We start from the raw sequence: 18,672 nt of genomic DNA on the forward strand, positions 1-18,672 counted from the left end.
CCAACGATGGACTTGGGCTATTACACTAAGCCACTATTATAACGGTGAAACGAATGTTTGAAAGAATCTCTCGGACCCTTATATATAAAAACAAAGAAGAGTTTTTTCTTTTTGTTTCAATTTGATTTGAACGGAGAGTGTGAACAATAATTTTCAATTCTTAATTTTGTATGAATTTTTTATTTTTTATATATAAAAGTTAAAAAGGGGTAATTTGTAATTTAATATATTTTTAAATTAAAGAAAAAAAAAATCCAATTGAGTTGTAATTGGAATGTGACGTGGCATCCAGGTGGGAAATTCTCTATCCATGATGTGTTCGTCTCCGATCGCAGCTTCTGGATTCTTTTACTCGCAGTTCATAATTCCGGCGATGCTGTGACAGTGATTCTCCAATCTTCAAAATGATCGTCAATGTCAAATCCAGCGGATATCCGTCTGCTGCTTCTTCTTCTCTCTCTTCCGTTCGATCCTTCGCGCCAATACGGTTCCCTTCGCCTCCACGTGCCGTTCGTTTCGACGGTTCTAGAACTTCACGGCGGCTCCAGGTCCTCGCCATGGCTGTGAAGCGGAGTCCTAAGCGCCTCAAGTACTCTGCTCCACGCTTCACCAAGGTCCTCTCCTCGCTAAATACTCCCGTTTTTTCGGCTTGATTCTGCCCTTGTTGCTACTTATTGTATGTGAAATTGCTGTCGCTATTGCTTGGTATAGAAAACCTAATGGCGGAGGTAGAATTGCTTAAAGTGAATTAAACACTTTTACTGTTGTCGCTTATTTATTTATTTTAGTATAGATTGACAATCAGTGAATTTAGCAGGAGATTGCGGGGAGTACAGAAAGGATTATTGCATGATTTGGATTTTTGGCAACCCTAGTGATTGTCTGTTTTTGGTAGACGAATTTGGAAATCAACGAAGTTAATAAACTTGTGCTCACTATGGTCTTTATCAGGATGGGAGCTTGCTATATGTCAAAGCTGAATCAGGAGAGGATGCTTGGAAATTAGAACCCATAGTAGATCTTCTAAAAGAAGGCGCAGTTGGGGTTATTCCTACGGATACAGTGTATTTCTCTCTAACTTCATATGTCTCTCACCTTTTGAGATTTCTTTATTGCTAACATGGCTGACTCTTAAGATGAAATTGGACGCTTGAACGAGTAAATTTGTTCACATTTAGTAAGAACCATATCTGCACTCTCTGTGTCATGCCACACAGAATTTAGGCTGTATTAACTCTTTTGAGAACGAGCCTCAAACTTCTACAGTGAATTTTTGATTTCCCAATAGTCGGAATATTATTGGTTCCTTCAAATTGATTTTATCTGTATGGATATTCTACTTGTGATGATGAGAGTTCTGGAGGAAATGTAGAAGATTTAAGTTTGCGAATATAAATTTACAGTGACAAGGATTGCAATAGGAAAATTGTTTAAGTTTCTTATGCTCATTTTAGTTATGCTTTTGGTGGACGATCTCGTGAATGTTGATTTTCGCAGCATTTTTGTTCTTTTTCATACATCTTTTTTTGTCTCTTCCTTTCATGTGTAACGGAGTGTGTGTGCTTATATTTTTTAAGGTATGCAATAGTTTGTGATTTGAAGAACCCCTCAGCCATTGAACGAATGCGAAGGTCGAAGTTGTTAATTTGTTCTGCTATACTAGATGATATATTTGATTAGTTACTTCAGTTTCTCTCCCCTGATGCTAAAGTTTATTGTGCTGTTTAATGCAGGATCAAGAATATAGAGCCTTCCAAGGTGTGCTTGTTCTTAAAAATCTCTATATTGTGCTTTAGATAATGCTCATGGCCCTTCAAACTCTTGAACTACAACTACAATGCTCAAATGATGCTGGACAAGATAGTTTCATCTACTTATTATCATTCATGTCTGTCTTTCTACAGCCTACCTTTCCATTTTTTCATTATGTTCCTTAATTTTGACTTATAATTAACTATGCAGCCTCTAAGTATTTTGTGCCACTCTTTCCGGGACATCGATAAATATACTACAGGGTTTCCCTGTGGTGACGGCCAAGGCCATTCAAATATATTTCGCATGGTTAAGCATTGCCTACCTGGACCAGTGAGTGGCTCTTCTAACCATGTTTCGTTATGATAACTCTTTATTCTCAGTCCTTAGGATTACATAAGTGTCCCCAAATGAGTTCTAGTGCCTGTAGTTTCCATAATCACGTAGAATTGAAGAAAGTGAGAAAAACATTTTCTGTTATTGTTGTCCTATAGATGTCTTGATATATTATATAGTTCGTAGTGAAATTCTCTTAAGTTCATTGAACTCTTTAACTAGAGCAATTGATTAGTAAGACAGTTTTTGTGTAACAGTATACCTTCATCTTAACTGCAAGCAAAGAACTGCCTAAACAGTACATAGGGTACGGCACAACCACTGCAAAACATGCATCAAGGAAGAATGTCGGTGTGCGCATTCCCGATGATGCAATATGTCAAGCAGTACTGGAAAAGATGGATGCCCCATTGATATCCACAAGGTTAGTACAATCAATACTCTTCTAGTTCTCTCTCCCTTCCTCTCAACGCGTCTCTTGATTGGTTTCGAGAACTGAAAAGACCTTCTGTACAAGCTGTTTAACAATTGCTCTCCATATCTGTTTGCCTATTTCTCATGCAGCTATTCGACCCCATAACGCAGAGTTTTAATTTGGTTTAATTGACTATCAATGTTTTAACAGGATTTTTTCCATTCCTTCCTATCCATTTCTGGATTGATCATTGGAAGGGGAGACTATTTGTATTAGTTGATTTAAGATTGTTTTAAACGATTGAATCCTAAAAATAGTGAAAGGAAATAAGAAATATTTCAGAAGTGATGATTTGTTCAAACTATATTTTTGTAACAGCTCAAGCCCACCGTTAGCAGATATTGTTCTCTTTGGATTTACTCTTCTGGACTTTTCCTCAAGATTTTAAAACGTGTCTGCTAGAGAGAGGTTTCCACACCTTTATAAAGAATACTTCGGATCTCACAATCTTAATCCCTTCTTTCAGTGTCAAATGCTTGAAGGAAAATGAGTGGTTGCTTGATCCGGTTGTCATAGCGGATATCTACGGGAAAGAGGTATGAATAAATCCTACAAAGGCAGAGTGAATATTTATGCAGTAATACCAAATTTTTTCTGAAGTCTGGTTGTTTGCTTCAAATAGGGTCTGGATTTTGTGGTGGATGGTGGAGTGAGAGTGGCAGATCCATCCACCGTAGTAGATATGACTATCACTCCACCAAAGCTTTTGCGGCAAGGGAAGGTAATCAATTAGCCATTTCATTTTGGCATAATGAGCACTGAATTTTGATTAACTCGCCTCATCTCTTGCTATCTGATCACGTCAGCGACATTCATTTAAAAGCAATATTTTCTATTAAATCTAGATCAAACAATATCTGAAGTTGGTCATTCATTTCTTTGCTGTGCTGTCCCGGTCTCGTGCTCGATCCTCATGAAATGGAGTCGAGTTCCATAATTTCAAGTTTCTGATGAATTTGGATAAGTCATTGTTCATTGTCTTCCTCCTTAATGTTTTGCAAAATCCAGGGAGCTAGACTGCCATGGATGGTAGCTGAAGGTGACGACGAACCACCCGCCGAGTGACGATATCCGGATCGGGTCTGCCATTTTGTGGATAACCCGCTGCACAAATCGCATGGAAGACACAATCCAGTTCCAGTTAACAAACAAATCAGCTGGAGTTTGTACAGTGTGTTGTTCTTGGGATACAATCAATAGGGGAAGGTGTAGAGGAAACAGAAAAGGGCTTTGCTTCTTTCCTTTCAACGTTGAAGACCAGATGCGCCCATGGCTGCTTTGTCTTTCAGGTTTCTCTCAACTCGAAAAATTATCATCTCTATAACTACGTCTCGAATTTTGAATTAACACCTTTTCAAGTTTAAGATTAAAATTTCGAAATTGCAAATTAAAAGGTTCATAGTAAAAATTGATACATCTAGAGAAGTTTATGAGTAAAATTATTGACTTTTTCTTAGTTCAATGTAGAATTTGAACCTTGGACCAATTGATCTATACTCAGACATGCTCAGACAGTTGATTGAGTAATGGGCTAGGTAGCCCATAAGAAAGCCCAAGGCCTGCCTCGTGATTGGGCCTCCAGAGGCCCATCCAAACGAATAAAAGATAAGAACCCTTATGAATACTATACATTTAAAAAATAATGAAATAAAAAGATTCATATATTAAATGCACAATATGCTAAAGTTGAATTGAAATGAAAAATAATAAAGTCAAAAGGGGAAGGTGGGGGTAGAAATAATCAACATTTTTCCCGCCCTAAAATTAAACATTTTTCATTCAAAATTTCCAAATTATTTCCCTCCAAATCCCTTTTTCAAAGTTTTATTTTAAAATTTTAATTTCTGATGCCTTCTTTGAGGGTATTATGGTAATAAAATCAATATTGAATTGCTATTTTCCTTCCACGTCTACAATTTTAGTCCATCAATATCTTCATAGATATTATGTGTGTATGAATTATAATTTCAAAATTATCATAAAATTTACAAAATTATTGTAATTATTTATAATTTTAGCTAAACTCGAGTATAGGTCAGCTTGTTTGAACATATACTAATACTATCAATCAATAAATTTAGGTACAAATTCTCTCTCTGTGCCAAAATAAAAAAAATTAATAAATTTTTATTTTATTGTAAAATAGTCGCACAAATATAACGAGAATCTCTAAACAATCCCACATTGGTGGTAGAAGAGAACTAAACACAAAGAACGAAACACCCTTTATAAAGTTGGAAAATCTTTCCATATTAGATTTTGGGAAAGTTTAAAAAAGACAATGTTTGCTAGCTAGAAGACAATGTCGGCTAGTCAGTGGTCGGGATTGAGTTTTTTTTTTTTTTTTTTCCTGCTAATATGTCCTTTTTTATTTTTTAAAATGGCATGAAATGGTTCATGCTTCCTAAAAATGGGAACGTAAAATCCCGGAAGTGCCCACGAACTTAAATTTTTCGGGGGAAATTTACATAAGAAATTTAAATCACCCGCTATTTTTCAAAACCCTATCCCTAATTTCATCCTATAAAATCCCTAGTTTTCCTCTTCCTTCTTCACCATACCTCAATCGAAAAAATCCCTAAACCCTTAATCCCCAAATCCGGCCGGAACCCTAAACCTTCTTCCAATTCCGACCATGCCTGCAATTCCCGACGAGCCTCTCCTTGCCCCTAACCCCGACCGATTTTGCATGTTCCCGATTCAGTATCCTCAAATCTGGGAAATGTACAAGAAGGCTGAAGCCTCCTTCTGGACTGCTGAGGAAGTCGATCTCTCGCAGGACCTTCGCCATTGGGAATCTTTAACTTTCGACGAGAAGCACTTCATCACTCACGTTCTTGCGTTCTTCGCTGCCTCCGATGGCATCGTTTTGGAGAATCTCGCCGGGCGGTTCATGAAGGAAGTCCAAGTTGCTGAGGCTAGAGCCTTCTATGGATTCCAAATCGCCATCGAGAATATCCACTCCGAGATGTACAGTCTTCTTCTTGAAACCTATATTAAAGACTCGAACGAGAAGAATTTGTTGTTTCGCGCGATTGAGACTGTCCCCTGCGTCAAGAAGAAGGCCGATTGGGCGTTGAAGTGGATCGACAGCCCTGAAACGTTCGCTGAACGTATTTTAGCCTTCGCTTGCGTTGAAGGAATTTTCTTCTCAGGGAGCTTCTGTTCCATTTTCTGGTTGAAGAAACGCGGGTTGATGCCTGGACTCACCTTCTCGAACGAGTTGATTTCGCGAGACGAAGGTCTTCATTGCGATTTCGCTTGTTTGTTGTATTCACTGCTGAGGAAGAAGTTGAGTGAGGATCGAGTGAAGGAGATTGTCACGGAGGCGGTGGATATAGAGAGGGAATTCGTGTGTGATGCTTTGCCGGTGGCTCTCGTTGGTATGAATGGTGATTTGATGAGTCAGTACATTGAATTTGTGGCAGATAGGTTGGTTGGAGCTTTAGGGTACGGGAAAATCTATAATGCTCTGAATCCGTTCGATTGGATGGAGCTGATTTCGTTGCAAGGTAAGACGAATTTCTTCGAGAAGAGAGTTGGGGATTATCAGAAGGCGTCTGTGATGTCAAATTTGAATGGTAATGGCGACACACATGAGTTTAAGATGGATGAAGATTTCTGAGGATTGAAGATGAAGATAAAGATGAGTTCGTTGTGTAGAATAAAATTTGTGGGTTCTTCTTTCTTCTTCTCCTGTAACTTAGTATTAAGAATTAGACTTGATTACGTTTGTTTAATTTCTTCTTGGTTGAGAATGAATGATATAAAACGTTACATCTTTTTGTTTTTTTTTCTCCTTCTGACTGCAAATTGGTGGTTTGGTTGGTTGTCTTGGGTTTATGTTTATGTCTAATGTCTTCCTAGCTGTATACTTGCTGAAGAAAAAAACTCATATTTGCACAAATTGAGAAGTAATTTTGTGTTTAAAATTGTTCTTAGAAGTCCTCCATGATTGTATATGTTAAAGCTATAGATTCATGTATTGAAAAACTGGCTACTCATAGTCATCAGCCATAAAAATACATTCAAAGACAGCAAGGTCCATCGTTGGGCCATTTCTACCTCTCCTTCTGGCCATGGCGATGCTGATTTTCCCGACATTGGCCGAAGCCCTCCTGTTCCTTCAATGCGAAGAAACGGATTGTGGGTCTGTCGTGGATGATACAGGTGAGTCTTCTTGTTGCTCTACTTCAATATGGCACAATAAGATTGATGAAACTGTGAGGGATGTTTTGGCGTTACTTGTTATTACCTTGAACAAAATTGGGTTTGTTTGTTCTCAACCTTTTGTTTTTAGGTTCTTTCTGGGTTTTACAGACACCATAAGACTTTGTTAATCAAGTAGGAAGTTTCTGATGCAACTTTGGTGCTTTAATGCGTTCTTATTATATTCTGGAAGTTTTTGGTCAGTCTTTTCTAGTACATTACTCTTTGTTTTTTATCATTTTATAATAAACTTTTGGAAATCAAGATTAAAACCAAAAATTCAATACAAAATTGTCATCAAAGAGAGCATTAGCAAAATAACCCATTAATCTAAAACATTTATGCTTATGTTGATCTTTGTTTCTTCAACAGATGCAGGATTTGGCATATCCGGTCTAGAGAAAGTGAGTTCATTTTACAATAACGATCACGAGCTGATGGTTCATTTCTACAAGGTTGTTGCAACATTCGTCGTCGTCTCTCTGTTTCAAACAACACCTCTCTAGCCTCCTCAAGAAAAAAATCGAATGCAGAGTTGAAGACTGAAGTGGAATTTTGAAGCTTGAACTCATCTATATGTGCGAGTTTGGCTTCTTCCTTTCAATCCAAATGTTTTTCAGCAAATACTATTTCGAGTGAAACGATGATGATAACGACACTCCATATTGGTATCCTTATGTCTCTGTTTCTTAGTTCGGCATCAATTCTGTCATTAGAAGAGATTCAAGAGATTGTTCCGACCAAGGGATGGATGTAAATTCGTAGGCTAGGTCTCTCCTCTGTTTAGCCCATTGGTTAAATTTTGACAACATGATATGCAACATGATATTCAAAATGTCGTGTAGTGAGTGCATGCATGCACTTTCAATCAAATCTACTGAAAATAAATAGGCTTCTTTTGCTGTGTATTTAGTTTAATTTGCCAATCGTTAAAGCTTGACAGCATAAAGGAAAGGGGAGTAAATATAATCTTCATCCCAATGACGAACCCAAAACTTTCATCTCATAAAGCCAAAACTTGTTCCTTTATTACCCTAAAATAACCAGTAATCATGAACAAACACATTGGATTAATCAGAAAGTTAGACATAATCCTGACAATTCGTTACAGCCATTCATGGAAGTCTGCTACTTACCGTATGGACAAGAAATTAAGCTTTTAAATTAACAAAAACATCAGCAAGGATTTGAAATAGTAGATCAGGTTCCCATCTATTTCGGCCAGCTTGCTCCTTTTGTGGCTTCAGCTGCCTGCAACACAGATTCAACAGGTATAATGAATGATTGTCAAGAGGCAGAACCAATTCAAAGTTTTACGCAGCTTAATGTTGTCTAAAAAAGAGGTCACACTCATCAATTATTACATTCGACTGTTATTTGGGAATGGAAACAGTGTACAATCGTGCGGACATAAATTAAAATGCTAACTACATCAATCACTATGATTATGCAAAAGTGAGCCAAATGGTTCTGCCCCCGAATTTGGTCTTTTTGTTTAACTAAGGGCAGCTCGCCTTTTTGAATAGAAGGAAGTGGGATAGCATTGGTTCTTTTAGTAAACCGAGGCATGAGTTGAAGCTCCCATATCCTGCCGACCCTTCGAAAAGTCAGGTTGTCACATGGCAAATAGGGAGTTAGAAGCAAGTGGAGTCAAATGCGGGTCAAACTCACCTCTCTCCCACAAGAATTGGTCTCCACCATCCTTCGTGCGTTATAAGATTGAGGTAGGGTATTGGCGAGCAGTTACAGTTCCCAGGTAAGTTTTCCCCCCTTTCCCCCTTCCTCTATATAGCTAACAATGTCCAATCTACAAGGCTTGATATGGGTTACGGACTTTTGTTATCGAGCTCGGCATCCATCGATGTAGAAGACTAGATGTGTTTTCTCCTCATGGTTGTACAAGTTTGAGGATAATTTTGTTCGAAAGGGAATATGGTGTATAGGGAGAGCCTTTAAGAAACAAGAAAGCCAAGAGGAGTCGTGAAGAAAAAAAACTCAATCAACCCATCAATGGCGTACTTAGGTAATTCATAGAATCATACCTAAAACATTTATCTAACAAATTAAACATTTCTCACTTCATAACCTACATGCCCTAGATATAGATTAATCTAACAATCGAAAAACATTAATCATATTATTCCCCAAGTCAAAGAGAAGCTGTAGATTTCAATTCCGTTCTCCAGAATCCAATTTTATTTGATTCTCAAGACTAGAAAGGGACTAAACTTGGATAACACAGAATTCGACATAGATCAAACCTGTTTACCTTCAATAAGATCGGACTATTTTATTAATTTTAGGAACGCAACCTCGAGAAAGAATCAAGCAATTACTCAATTCGGAAAACAGTGAAACCTAGAGAGGCACAAGTAAAAAAAAATCCTGACCTAACCAGATCCAACGATGATGTTATTGATGGGGATAAAGATGAGCTTGACGAAGAAACCGACAAATCCCATCACCACGAAGCCAATCGCTGTACGAACCGCGACCTTTGTGAACTCTACAAATCTCCCGGAGTAGAGGAAATTGGTTATAAGAACTCCGCCAAAGATTCAAAACAACTACAAAATCAAAGAGACGAAAATGGCTTCGGAATTTGTACCTTTGCGATCAGGCTTGTGACAGCGCTTGACGAGACGTACGCTGTCCTTGGCGAACTCCCGGAGTGGATCGAAGACGGAATCAATGGCGTCCATTTTTTCTCTGCAGGAGCTCAAAATTTCCACGGTCTGGTTGATAAAACGCCGAACAAACTAATTATAAAAGGAAAAAAAAAAAAAAAAAAAACCAGGACGGAGAATTAAATTATGTTAAAATTAATTTAAAATCTGATTATCCAACAAGTTGTCGATATGTCCGAGTGGTTAAGGAGACAGACTTGAAATCTGTTGGGCTTCGCCCGCGCAGGTTCGAACCCTGCTGTCGACGTATTTTATTTTAACCATTTTTTGGGCTTGGGCTTGTGATGGGCCTTGAAGATTGTTTCGGACAATTCGATCAGGCCCATTAAACTGATCGTCGTCTTCTTCGATCAGCCTCGCCAGCAATTGAAGTAGTCTGCATTTGTATTCGAAGCGCGAGTAGCCAGCGGGCAGAATTTTGTTGTGTTTGGTCCGGAAGGTTGGGATTGGGATTCACGTAGATGGCTTTAACGAACTTCATCTTGACGGTGGCCGGAGTTGGCGCTGTGGTTCTTCTTTTGAGGAGCGATGTGAAGCAATCGGCTTCAATCTTCAGGCGCAACGTCAAGCACATCCGCCAGTGGCTTGAAGAAGAATCTGCCTCTGCCTCCAAGTAATTTTTTCTTTTAAATTCTTAGTTTATTTTCTTGTTTGGTTCATATTTGTTTATTCATGTTTGTTGCAATTGCGTTCCGGCGCTGGGTTTATTGTTGGTTAACCAAAAGAAAACCTGCTTTGAATTCACTTTGAGTAAATCTTTACTCTCTGGAATTAATGTGGAAAGGGAGAGAATCACTAGGGTGGCTGATTTTGGTGGAAATCCAAGAAAGAGGTCATTTGGAGACCCATCCAAGATAGAAAAAACATTGGGGAAATTAACTAATATAGGAGATCAACAAGGCTAAATCAGTCGGAAATGAAGTTCTCCTGGCTAAAGGTTTCTCTAGAGATCGAGGATTTGTGGCATCAAATTATTGAAGAAAAATTTGATGTTGATTGGGTGAGGTTACAAATGTGAAGAGAAATAAGTTGCTGGTAGAAAGACTTGTGACCTAACAATTCTCAGTAGGAAATGGCATGAAGATTTCCTTCTGCGATAACAGATGGAAGAGAATCATCTCCTGAGGTGTATGTTTTGGAGAATTTCAACTGTGGCAGCTCTGTTATATAGATGCATTCACTGTGAAGGGTTTTCTGGATGAGAAGTAAATTCCTGGAAATTTCTATGAGAAGATATTTTTCAGGTGAAGAAGCAAGCAAATATGATGGCTTTGCTTGCGAAAGACCTAGCAACAAGAAGGATATTAAAGTACGGAATCTAAAATCATCTGGATGTTCTGTAACGTGAAAAGAGGAGGGTTTAAAGAGAAATCCATCAAAGTTGGTATGAAATGGAAAGATGCCGCAGAAGTTTAAAGTTTTTTCTTTCTGGACTTCACGGTTTTGAAGCCATGAATACTACCACTGGGATTGCAGAGAAGGTGTCCTGATAGGGCATTTCTCCTTCGTCCAAACTGGTGTATGCCAAGGAGGAGAGCCAACCACCAGTTTTTTTTTTTCATTCTGATTTAGCTCACATGTTAGAGCACGAACTTGGGGTATACACATATACACTGGGAGTTTCTTAATTCGTTAAAAAACTCTGAGTAGATGCTGTGGGTGCTCAATTTAAAGAAGCATATGAAAATTGCTCTGCCCAACTTAATTATATCCATACTGTGGTAGTTATGGTTGGAAAGTAACTATTAAAGATTCAATAATAAGGAGAGGAATAGGATGAGTAGAGGAAATTCTTGAATAAGAGTTAAGCTCTGGGTAGAGAGATTGATGTTTCTTTGAAGGTAGGCTTGATAGTCATTTGTTCAATTGGGATATTATGGGCATAACCAAAGTTAGAAATGGTTAGAAATGGGAAGAACATATATTGATAAATAAGATAATATTTCCCTTGGCAAGAGGTTGTTTAAATGAAGATTTTAAAAGATGGACAATGCATAGCAATATTGATAATGAAGGTGTTAGCAAGAAGGAAAAGGAAAAGAGGTTAAAGATATGGTTGAAAAATGAAGGTTACAGTACCTTAATTTAGTGGCTCCTTTCTGCATTTCAAACATTTCCTGGCTGTCAGCTCTCATGAGGAACTCCCTAAAAACTTTTGAGCTGTATTTCTGGTACGTATTCCCTAATGATTGGTAATGGAGTTTCCTTTGGTCTTGGAAAGTTAAAAAACAGATTGAGAAAGGGACTTGTTGATTGATTGATTGGTTAGGTCTATCGTCTTCGTTCTAATATTATACTAATTTTTCTTTTCATAGATGTCAACTGGGGATGTACTTTTCTTGAATCTTGATCAACTGTCCAGGGGGTGCCAAATTGATTCCTGGAATTTGCTTTTGGTATAGATTGATCTATTGTGTTGGAAGTTCGTGTTCAATCCATTGCTAGATGCTCAATTTATTCGATGTTTCATATGACAATAGCAAGTAAAGGACATGAGAATAAAGTAATAGCGGAACTCCAGAGACTAATAGAAATGTACTATTTACAGTATCAGTGTATTGCTGTTTGATGGAGATTACAGGCTACCTAGACTTTCAAGAGTTTTGGCATTCTCCTCTCGTAGTGCTCACTCCAGTCACTTCCATGTAACTAGTTGGCTGCCCTCTCTCCTCTCAGTCGTCCTTTTCTATTGTCAGTAGTATTGTTATAAAATGCCCTGATTGTTCCTATCCCTGCTTGCAACTAACTTTCTCTTAAAATGTCCTCCTTTGCCATCTTTCTTGGGAGTACTTTATGGACTGGGAAGTTGGGCGCCTATTGGCTTACTTCCTGTGCCTCTAGTTTCTCATATCTATTTCTTTGTTTTTAATTAATCAATTAATTTATATGATATTAGACCCAATTCAATAATGTTTAGCTAGTTTAATGCAGTGTAGCTACGTTCGGCCAGAAGAATGTTAAAACCCATTCGAGTTGGCGAGTGAAGAATATGATAGATAGTATAAATAAAAAGTAATAGAAGAAAATATATCAAGTTTATGGGTTATGGCGATTTTCATAGAACCTCTGTCTTTAAGATGTCTATTTGGCATGTGAATGCAACAGGCTACTGCTCCTTTTGTAGGCCATGCTTTTGTAATGTAGTATGACTGTGATGTTATTCTTTCAGGACTGTGGAGAAGGCAACCAAGGAGCTGGAAGCCAAAACTTCTCAGAAGGATATTCCAAAAGATGACAAGCACTAGTGTCAGTATAGGTTATTTAGCAATGCGAACCTGTTATTGAGTCGATCTCTCCCCCCACCCACCCAAATTTTGTTGTCTACTGCACTACTAATAATCCCTATTATCTTTCAGGGTTCCTTTTCATCCCAGTTTAGGATCTGATCGCTGTGGCCATGATGAAAAATAACATGAATTTTGTTTACATCCTTAAAGTTTTAATGGAAGTATTATTTGACATGATTGAGTTAATGGCTTGCCTGATACCTACTAATATATCTTGCCCTTCTGTCAATCTTGACTTGTAAGACAACCTAAGATCTGTTCTCATTTCCCTGCCTGATTGTAGTTTTAAAACTAATTTCTTTAGAGGTCTATAATAATTAGACGTGCTGGATTGCCCCCAGTGCAAAGATAATTGCTGTCTGACTTTATAGCATTATTTTGATTATAATCATGCCTGCGGTGTCGAGATAGACAAGGAGATTGGTTTTGCCAAAATTAGTGTTTATAAATTATGCTCTGTGCCTATTTAATTCCATATTAGGTATCATTATGTCATTACCTGAGGTCAGCCATGAGCCATCTAATATAATCCTCCGCATCAGGTATGCATTCCTTCTTTTTCTATACAGATTTTTGTGTGTTTCATTCATGTATTGGTAGAATAAAGTGAAAGTAGATATCATTTTGATGTTTGAAATTTGATAAATGACTCTTTGGTGCTCCTGTAATTTGGGTCTGTGTCAATGGAGCTGTTGAGTAGGTTGATGAGAATGTTGACTGGATATTTATTTATTGGCTAGGCTTTCTCTTACCACATGTGGTTTATTTTAGTGCGACTACTTGATTCTAAAGAAATTCTTGCTTCTTTAATAGTCATCTAGGAGCTTATGGGAGGGGCCCATCTTCATTTTCATAGTTCTTATACTTTTATAGTTTAAAAAAAATATAATTGTTGCTTAAAAAATTCTCGTTTTGAATAATATTTTAAGAAGTTTGTCGTTTTGAAGTCAAGGTCGAAAGGTCGATAAAAATGAAATAACAAGACTAAGGTTAAGTTACAAATTAAAATCCCAAATTTGAGGTTTGTGTATTTGGGATTCCTAACTTTTAAGAAATTATGAATTTAATCCTAAACTTAAAAATTCTATGAAATGTTCGTATCTACTTGACGAAAATCAAAAGTTCCTGATTGGTTGTACTAAAAAAAGATTTAAAATTTTACTTCAAGAACAAGTAGATACAAACATAAAAGATTTAGCAATTAAATTTATAATTTAACCAAAGTCCAAATGAGTACCAAAAATGAATCTTCCACAAGTATTATACAAAGGAAAAAAAAACTAAAAATTAGGGAATAAAAATATATGTTTGAGGTCAAAGTAGGGTTCAAACCTAATTCTGTCTTTTTTGTTTAATACTTTCTATATATGGGGATTTTGATTGTCGGTTATAGCATGAGCTGCTACTAATCTTGCTTAAGCTCTGTCCTAACAGCTTGGCTTGTAAGATGAAGAAGGGGATAAACCTTGTGAGCAGTTCTATAAGCATACTTGACAGCTTTGTAAGTAAAATGATGAATTCTTCTGAAAACTTCAAGATTCAGCATGAAATCTCATATACTAATAAGCTATAGACTAGAACATAAGCTTGTTTCTGTGTATTCTTAAGCAGTATCATCAAAACACAGCATGATCAAGGAAGCAAGAACATAGTAATTTCCAAACAAAACATGATTCAAGAACACAAGTCTAGAAGAGGAATAGCAAGACAATCTTTACCAGGGTCGCTCGGTGTAGGTGTTACAAAATGGCACGTAGATATATCGTAACATGTTCACGATGCTGTGCGACTCCTGGTATAAATGATGATGTCAAAGCAGTCTATTCCTGATTATGGAAACTCAAAAAACAAACCAGCAAAATACATTTGCTGTCTAAGAACACACAACTTCAAATTCAAAACGAGTCTTGGATTAAAGCCATAGAAAACAGATATGGTTTCTGAAGCAAGACTACTCCCAAGAAACGGGAAACTTATGTGGAGCCTCACTTTGGAACAAGCCATCAGATGCCTCCATTTCAAGCACCAACCCATTATCAAGATTGGTTTCACAAACAGGCTTGTCCTTGGAGCCAAAGGAGGCAGAGAAGTCACTTAAACTACTGAAATGCAGCTCAGTCTCTGGAGTTTGGACTGGAAGACTCAGATGAGACTGAATTAAAGAGCTCAACCCAGCATCTGGGTGCGATGACAGAAGATAGAGAGCACAACCTGAATCCACGGGCGAAGTATTGGTAGGCACCGCTTGTTTCTGGCTGCCCACCTCACTTCCCTGAGAGATTGCATCAGGAAGTTGCTGATTGAAACATAACCGAGAAGACACCATTTGCTTACCTTGCCTTGTCCCATTTTTGTGGAGGAAAAAGGGCAACTCTTCGTTGTCTCCTTCTCCTCCATAGCTGAAGTAAGCAGAGGAATTTGGTGGAACCATGGAGGTTTCTTCAGGCCTCATGGACCATAAATTCCTACCATGTTCATCAGGCACATGAATCTGTTGATTACTGAACTGCAGCACAATTGGCCCTATGGATTTGAGGAGGATAACCCAATTTCACAAACGGGATGGCATCCATCAAACAATTATAAGGTAAATTGCAGAAACAATCAGTTACTAACCTTTGCAGTTTGACAGGAAATCTCTTGAACTCATAAACAGGGATTCAGGTTGAGGCTTCCTCCTGCGGCGATTGTGCCCATCAAGCCGCTTTCTGCAGCTTCGCTTCACCTCATCGAACTCACCAAGCGGATGGAACCTACAATACTTTTACTCAAGAACAATCGGACTCCACAAGAAACAACAAGAACCCCAAAGATTTTGAGGTAAAATTAGAACAAAACAAACAAAACCCATTAATGATTTCTGTGTTTTACCTGCTGCACTGTTGACAGAATCGTTTTTCCTCGCCCCTCACCATCACAACAGGGGTTTTGGAGTGCAAATCGCAGACCCTATGGCGTCGATGATACTCCTTGCAATTCTTCAGGTCAGAGTCACAACCATCAACCAAACACGACTGATTTTGAGTCCCTTGGAGGGTTCGAGTCCTTTTGGAGGATCCATTAGAGGAAGAACTTTCCTGGCTCGAACCCTCGAGAATGGGTTCTTCATTATTATTGGAAGAACCAATCGAGTCAGAGAAACTTGTGGGCGGTGGGGGGGTGTGATTCTTTTCCCGGAAAGTGGGTTTTCCAGAAAGAGTTCCCCAACCCCAATCCATAAACAACACTTGTTTGATTGATCTCTTCCTTCTTCTTGTTCTTCTTCTCTCCAATTGAACATACCCAAATCCTCAAATGGGTCTCCACTTTTTGGATAAAAAAGAGGCGAAAACAGTGAGGATAGAGAATGGTTGGATGATATAAGACAGACAGGTCACTGGTTTTGGTACAGTACTCGTTGATGCCAATATTATATCAAAAAACCCACGAGTTTTGAACCTCAACGGAGTTTTATAGAGAGAGAGATAGAGAGAATAGAGAGAGAAATCATAGTGGAAAACTTGGTGAGCTTCCCATTTTGCCACAACATGACAAACAGAAAGTTCCAAGAAAATGGGTTTAGAATTTGATTAAGAAAGCTACCATATTTACTCTTCCCATCAAGCCCCAAGTAGGTTGCTGCAAGAAAATTGGGTCATCCTCCTCTTGGCTCCAATTCGTGCCAGCCTTTTTCAGTCATTTTATATTTAGAACCATTTTTATTCGGATGAAATCCTGTTTCATTCATATACCTCTTTTTTATTCGAGTGTTACATTTTTAGAAGAAAAACACAAGAAAATTGGGTCATCGTTCGTCGCACCTGTAACAATTTTGAAAGGTGAAAACAACTTGAAAGCAAATAGAAGAATAGACAGAACCATTCAAAACTTTGTTGGTCTTCTCATCTCTCTCCCCCTAATCTTTAGGAAATACTTTGAGCAACTTTTGTGTGCGAAATTTCTTTTTATTGGTTTGCTTTTCCTTAGTTTTCCATGTAAATGGTTGTATTATTTCTTATTTTTATTCATTTTTTTTTTAAATTTTTATACAATAAATCATTGAAAAGGAATGTGCACGTTAATAATATAGGTAGTAGATTCTTGCTCTCATTTAGATATAGTCTCGTTTCATTCATGTATCTTTTTTTTACTCATGCATTACTTTTTCAATTATTTTTCTACCTAGTTCGACACGGGTAGTGAAAAGCTTTTTTTTTCCAGAAACCAACATATATATAAATATCGGTTTGAACATGTGATGTAATATTCTAGGATAAAAAAACAATATTTACTCTTACTTCTACCAATTCATAGAACATAGCATATACCATTAACGGAAAAAGTTGAAAGGGAGATTAGGTTAGAAAGAGGAAGGGGAGAGACAGATGTTATTGGTCTTCAATGAACAGTAAAATATATAGAGAATCAATCAATTATAGGAAAGAAAAGGGGTTTAAAGAAATAATGTCTCCTCCAAGAATCTCAATTTTGAAAAAGAATTCAAAATTCTTAGATACTTATTAGACAGAATTCATTCTATGCTTTAAACAACTTTAATTTACAATACCTTTGGCATCTCTAGAAGAACCAAAAAGCTTTTCTTAAGCTACCCCAAGTTTCCACTTTTCTTGTTTAGGGTCGGTCCGAGACTCCCTCTTAAATCGCAAATGGTTAATCACGAACATATCTGATAATGTATACGAATAGAATCTAGGTGGGTTTTGCTGTTTTAACTTGTTAAAAAAAAAAAAAACAGGGTCGATGAAGATGTGTTAGTTCAGTATTACACGGTCGAGAATTGTAACATTTATATTGTTTTTTTCTCCTAATTGGAGTAAGACGACTTTCAAATACTTTACGGGATTGAGCATATAACGTGAAGAACATTGAATAGAAGTTTCGATGAGACCTAACAAGTAGGAATATTTTATTATGTCAATTTTACTGATGTAGGTAACATACGTCAATTCCCACGAAAAAAAAGACCATTAACAATGGTCAATGGACCTAATTTTGACTTAAAAATTTTATATTTTGACATTTTTTTTGGTTGGGAGGCATTAATTTAGACTTTGACACTTTTTGATGCATATTTAATATTAATTATTAATAATATACTTTATATTATGGTCGACTGTACCTAACGTGTAGTAAAATATTCATAAGTCCATATCATTTATATAATATTACTTACCAACTTTTTATTTTATAAAAATTAAAATTTTATATTACTTGATATTCTAAATTTTCTTAATTTATATTTGGTATCCCAAAAATACATAAGAATTTTAGAAGAAAAAAAACTAAAAATCAAAATAAAAAAATGACTGTGTTAATGTTAATTTAAAATTTCGAATATTAATGTATTTTGAAATAAATTATTAACAATTTTCATATTATATAAAATGTTTAAAGGTTAGAAGTATTTTTATACTCATAATTGATGCAAATTTTTATTAATTTAATTTTTTTTTTCTCTTATGTTTGTGAATTAATAAAGCAAAAAATATAATTAAAATAAAAAACTAAAATAATTTAAATGGGCCACATGAGGCCCAATAGCAAACCTTCACTCTTTTGATTTTTGTATGCAATTTACTTAACCCATTCCATAAAGTACCGTATTTTCTTATATTATCTAATATTTATTTATTTTTCATAATCTTTATTAAAAAAAAAAAAAAAAAAAAACTATTTCGATTTTTGAGTGCTTATGTAAAATTGACCAAAATACCCTCACATTGCTCCGCTTAAATCCCTCCACCTTCATGTGCACCATTGTTGTCGCCCGAGATCACAACCGAAAGATTTCTTTATCTTTTTTATGTTGGGTTCTCAACATAAATTCCAAGATCGGTTCACTATTTGGGTTTATCTCGATTTTTAGGATTGGATACCTATTAGGGTTTCACGTTCTCTAGGTTCCATCTCAAAACTCGAACTCTAG

The 18,672-nt window shown here is 36.9% G+C and overlaps 5 protein-coding genes and 1 non-coding gene across 7 annotated transcripts; 4 read left to right on the forward strand and 2 right to left on the reverse strand.

The window, feature by feature from the left end:
• The first annotated feature begins 288 nt into the window (after window positions 1-288).
• Window positions 289-3,985, forward strand: LOC111482522 (uncharacterized protein YciO). The gene is made up of 9 exons (XM_023128370.1): window positions 289-614; window positions 952-1,064; window positions 1,578-1,631; window positions 1,734-1,758; window positions 1,963-2,085; window positions 2,346-2,512; window positions 3,030-3,099; window positions 3,186-3,284; window positions 3,572-3,985. The coding sequence occupies exons 1-9, from the start codon at window positions 405-407 to the stop codon at window positions 3,626-3,628; spliced, it is 918 nt and encodes a 305-aa protein (XP_022984138.1). The 5' UTR covers window positions 289-404; the 3' UTR covers window positions 3,629-3,985.
• A 978-nt stretch (window positions 3,986-4,963) lies between these two features.
• On the forward strand, window positions 4,964-6,355 carry LOC111482520 (ribonucleoside-diphosphate reductase small chain). The gene has a single exon (XM_023128366.1). It carries the CDS (start codon window positions 5,199-5,201, stop codon window positions 6,186-6,188), a length of 990 nt encoding a protein of 329 aa, XP_022984134.1. The 5' UTR covers window positions 4,964-5,198; the 3' UTR covers window positions 6,189-6,355.
• Window positions 6,356-7,780: 1,425 nt separating this feature from the next.
• On the reverse strand, window positions 7,781-9,540 carry LOC111482125 (protein transport protein Sec61 subunit gamma-like). The gene is made up of 3 exons (XM_023127788.1): window positions 9,381-9,540; window positions 9,163-9,278; window positions 7,781-8,023 (listed from the first exon to the last, which is right to left on the reverse strand). Exons 1-2 carry the CDS (start codon window positions 9,472-9,474, stop codon window positions 9,163-9,165), a joined length of 210 nt encoding a protein of 69 aa, XP_022983556.1. The 5' UTR covers window positions 9,475-9,540; the 3' UTR covers window positions 7,781-8,023.
• Window positions 9,541-9,624: 84 nt separating this feature from the next.
• Window positions 9,625-9,706, forward strand: TRNAS-UGA. The gene has a single exon. It is a non-coding gene; the product is annotated as a tRNA-Ser (tRNA).
• Window positions 9,707-9,815: 109 nt separating this feature from the next.
• Window positions 9,816-12,932, forward strand: LOC111482124. 2 transcript variants are annotated; one of them, XM_023127787.1, is made up of 3 exons: window positions 9,816-10,072; window positions 12,629-12,715; window positions 12,816-12,932. In XM_023127787.1, exons 1-2 carry the CDS (start codon window positions 9,921-9,923, stop codon window positions 12,702-12,704), a joined length of 228 nt encoding a protein of 75 aa, XP_022983555.1. In that variant the 5' UTR covers window positions 9,816-9,920; the 3' UTR covers window positions 12,705-12,715; window positions 12,816-12,932. The 2 variants fall into 2 exon arrangements, with proteins under 2 accessions (XP_022983555.1, XP_022983554.1); XM_023127786.1 differs by having other exon boundaries at window positions 12,629-12,932.
• A 1,469-nt stretch (window positions 12,933-14,401) lies between these two features.
• LOC111482117 (squamosa promoter-binding-like protein 13A) lies at window positions 14,402-16,066 on the reverse strand. The gene is made up of 3 exons (XM_023127780.1): window positions 15,618-16,066; window positions 15,363-15,499; window positions 14,402-15,269 (listed from the first exon to the last, which is right to left on the reverse strand). Exons 1-3 carry the CDS (start codon window positions 15,962-15,964, stop codon window positions 14,698-14,700), a joined length of 1,056 nt encoding a protein of 351 aa, XP_022983548.1. The 5' UTR covers window positions 15,965-16,066; the 3' UTR covers window positions 14,402-14,697.
• Between the last annotated feature and the right edge of the window lie 2,606 nt (window positions 16,067-18,672).

This window comes from Cucurbita maxima, unplaced genomic scaffold (genome assembly GCF_002738345.1).
Source record: "Cucurbita maxima cultivar Rimu unplaced genomic scaffold, Cmax_1.0 Cma_Scf00007, whole genome shotgun sequence".
Classification (NCBI taxonomy): domain Eukaryota; kingdom Viridiplantae; phylum Streptophyta; class Magnoliopsida; order Cucurbitales; family Cucurbitaceae; genus Cucurbita; species Cucurbita maxima.

Bases quoted from the DNA above. Each gene is read 5' to 3' on its own strand.
- LOC111482522 (XM_023128370.1), top strand. From the start codon at position 405: ATGATCGTCAATGTCAAATCCAGCGGATATCCGTCTGCTGCTTCTTCT. The intron at 615-951 runs GTCCTCTCCTCG...GGTCTTTATCAG, and splicing joins CTGCTCCACGCTTCACCAAG to GATGGGAGCTTGCTATATGT. The intron at 3,285-3,571 runs GTAATCAATTAG...TGCAAAATCCAG, and splicing joins AGCTTTTGCGGCAAGGGAAG to GGAGCTAGACTGCCATGGAT.
- LOC111482520 (XM_023128366.1), top strand. From the start codon at position 5,199: ATGCCTGCAATTCCCGACGAGCCTCTCCTTGCCCCTAACCCCGACCGA.
- LOC111482125 (XM_023127788.1), bottom strand. From the start codon at position 9,474: ATGGACGCCATTGATTCCGTCTTCGATCCACTCCGGGAGTTCGCCAAG. The intron at 9,279-9,380 runs GTACAAATTCCG...GGAGATTTGTAG, and splicing joins TCACAAGCCTGATCGCAAAG to AGTTCACAAAGGTCGCGGTT.
- LOC111482124 (XM_023127786.1), top strand. From the start codon at position 9,921: ATGGCTTTAACGAACTTCATCTTGACGGTGGCCGGAGTTGGCGCTGTG. The intron at 10,073-12,628 runs GTAATTTTTTCT...TTATTCTTTCAG, and splicing joins GAATCTGCCTCTGCCTCCAA to GACTGTGGAGAAGGCAACCA.
- LOC111482117 (XM_023127780.1), bottom strand. From the start codon at position 15,964: ATGGATTGGGGTTGGGGAACTCTTTCTGGAAAACCCACTTTCCGGGAA. The intron at 15,500-15,617 runs GTAAAACACAGA...AAAGTATTGTAG, and splicing joins TTCTGTCAACAGTGCAGCAG to GTTCCATCCGCTTGGTGAGT. The intron at 15,270-15,362 runs GTTAGTAACTGA...TCAAATCCATAG, and splicing joins TTTCCTGTCAAACTGCAAAG to GGCCAATTGTGCTGCAGTTC.